Here is a 2,505-nt window from a genome sequence, read left to right as displayed (position 1 = left end):
AATTTCATCTCGGCAAAAGTGTCAGCTAAAACACACTCTCTCAAGGGTAAATTGCTTTCCAAGGCTGGTAGGGAAGTTCTGGTTAAAACGGTTCTCTCTGCTCTCCTCATTTATGTAATGCAATGTTTTAAACTTCCAAAGAAAAATTATCAGACTCTTACCAGTAATTTTCTTAATTTTTGGTGGAGTGGGGTTTAGAAATCTTATAAAGTTAAATGGATCCACTGGAAATATCTCTGCAAAACCAAAGTGGAAGGGGGTATTGGATTCAAGAATGTCGAAACCTTTAATTTAGCCCTCTTGGCTAAACTTGCATGGCGAATGGAAATTGGGGATTAGTCTTTGTTATTTCGGGTGTTCAAAAAGAAATATTTTCAGCATTGTTGCTTTGTGGAAGCGCCAACAAAATCTAATGCTTCATGGGTGTGGAAGAGTATTCTCTCTACTCGGGAAGTAATCAAGCGGGAAATGAAATGGCGAATTGGGGATGGGTCGAAGGTTAATTGTTGGAATGATAATTGGTTACCTGATTCTTTGTGTTCCTCTGTTACTTCGCCGCAAGAGGATGCTCCATTCTCTACCGTGGGTGATTTAATCAATCATTCTACTCATTCACGGAACCAAGTGCTGATTTCTCACCATTTTAATCAAAAGGATCGTCATTTCATTCTTCAAATTCCAATCAGTTTGATGGGGCAGGTGGACCGTAAAACATGGGGTGCTTCTAAGGATGGTTTGTTTTCAGTTAAGAGTGCCTATCATGTAGCACTTTCATGTCTCAATTTACAGTCCAGTACTATCCCCGTTGAAGGCTGTAACTTTGATGCGGACAGTAGAAGTTTATGGCATAAGGTTTGGAAAACCAAAACTTATAGAAAAATCCAACTTTTTCTCTGGCAAAGTCTTCATGAAAGAATTCTGATGAATAAGGAGCTATTTTCTCGGTGAGTGTCCGAGACGCCTTGGTGCCATCTTTGTGAGTCTACTGTGGAGACCGTAGACCACTACTTATGCACATGTCCGCTTGCTACGCTTGTATGGAAGTTGAGTCCCCTTCGGCTTGAATTTTAGTCTTCATCCCCAACTTTTTGGCAAAAATGCTGGACTGACATTTGTGCTAGATGGTTCCAGACTAAGGGTGAAGATGTTTGTATTAGTTTGGTGGCATTTATTTGCTGGGCAATTTGGAAATGTCGAAATGATATGGTTTTTGAGAGAAAACGTTGGGATTTTTTTGAGGTTGCCCAATGGGCTTTCACTGATTTCCAGGAATACCAAAATGTTGTTCGGCAAAATGAGCAACTCTCTATGCATTTTTCTCTTCCTTCTCCAATGACAGCTAGGTGGTTGGTCCCAAAGAGCGGTTGTTTCAAGATTAACTTTGATGCTGCTTTTAATTTTGCTAAAATGGTTTGTGGTGGTGGTATTGTCCTTCGTAACCATTTGGGTCATCCCGTCAAAGTTGTTTCGATGTTTATGGCCAATGTTTGTAGCCTTTTGCTTGCCGAGGGTCTTATTTTGAGGCAGTCTTTGGTCCTCTTAAAATGTTGGGGCTATCATCATGTGGTGGTGGAAGGCGATTGCAAGTCTGTTATGCAGTTACAGGTCTGTCACGCTTCTCAGGCAATTGTTTTCATGGACGTCTTATCCCTTCTTAAGGAATGTTTAGGGTCCTCGCTTGCGTGGGTTCCTCGTGGAGGAAACAATGTGGCTCATTTACTAAGTAAAAAGGCTCTTGAAACCGAATATGGTGATTTAGAGTGGCGCGTATGGCCTAAGTGGTTGTTAAACGCTCTACTCCCTGAATGTATTCTCCCTCTTGTTTGAATGATATGGTTGGTTTTGGTATAAAAAAAAATTCAAATATGTTCTAGCATTATTACATTTTTCCAAAGCACAATCATTTGCTTATGCTATGTATGATGGCAAAAAAATTAATAATAGAAAGGAAGGAATTAATGTTTGTCTTGTATGCATGAATAGAGCATATTCTTTTGAAATGAAATTCATTCCACATCTCTAATGAATGATTACTTAGTTTTCTAAATAATTTTTTTTTTAAAAAAAAAAAAAAGAAAAAGAAAAATTCAAGTTTTCAAAAAGTCATCACATTCTAAGTTCAAAAACCACTACCATCACCTATCACCACCTCTACTGCCAGGGGCGAAGCCAGGATTTCATTTCACGGGGAGCGCATTGTACTGAATTAAATAAATAAAAAAAATTGACAAATATAGATTGTCTAAATCAAAAGGCAAATAAGAAAAGAAAAAATCATACATGAATAATGAAATTACACACATTGAGCTCATCAAATTATAACAATTAATTTAAATAAGGAGGAAAAAAAAAAAAAAAAAAAGGTCAAGGAAATTAAAGAAATTTAATAAGTAAAAGATAGAGGGGAAGAAAAAAGGTAAGACATAATTTTGATAATTGGGGTTTTTTTTTGGGGGGGGGGGGGGGGGAGATGGTAATAGAACAACATTAAAGGACTTAATACAT

At 37.6% G+C, this 2,505-nt stretch overlaps 1 protein-coding gene across 1 annotated transcript; it reads left to right on the top strand.

Moving 5' to 3' along the window:
* The first annotated feature begins 468 nt into the window (after positions 1–468).
* LOC132273137 (uncharacterized) lies at positions 469–1,827 on the top strand. Its single transcript, XM_059774162.1, has 2 exons — positions 469–944; positions 1,122–1,827. Exons 1-2 carry the CDS (start codon positions 469–471, stop codon positions 1,825–1,827), a joined length of 1,182 nt encoding a protein of 393 aa, XP_059630145.1.
* Positions 1,828–2,505: the final 678 nt, after the last annotated feature.

This window comes from Cornus florida, unplaced genomic scaffold (genome assembly GCF_030987335.1).
Source record: "Cornus florida cultivar Cherokee Brave unplaced genomic scaffold, ASM3098733v1 CherokeeBrave_3.0.0_Hap2_Chr09, whole genome shotgun sequence".
Classification (NCBI taxonomy): Eukaryota; Viridiplantae; Streptophyta; class Magnoliopsida; order Cornales; family Cornaceae; genus Cornus; species Cornus florida.
This window is presented reverse-complemented; position numbering and strand designations above follow the sequence as displayed.

What these genes read in the sequence shown, in the direction of transcription:
- LOC132273137 (XM_059774162.1), top strand. Translation starts at nt 469, where the DNA reads ATGAAATGGCGAATTGGGGATGGGTCGAAGGTTAATTGTTGGAATGAT. An exon ending in AATAAGGAGCTATTTTCTCG is followed by an intron (nt 945 to 1,121) that starts GTGAGTGTCCGA and finishes CATTTGTGCTAG; the next exon opens with ATGGTTCCAGACTAAGGGTG.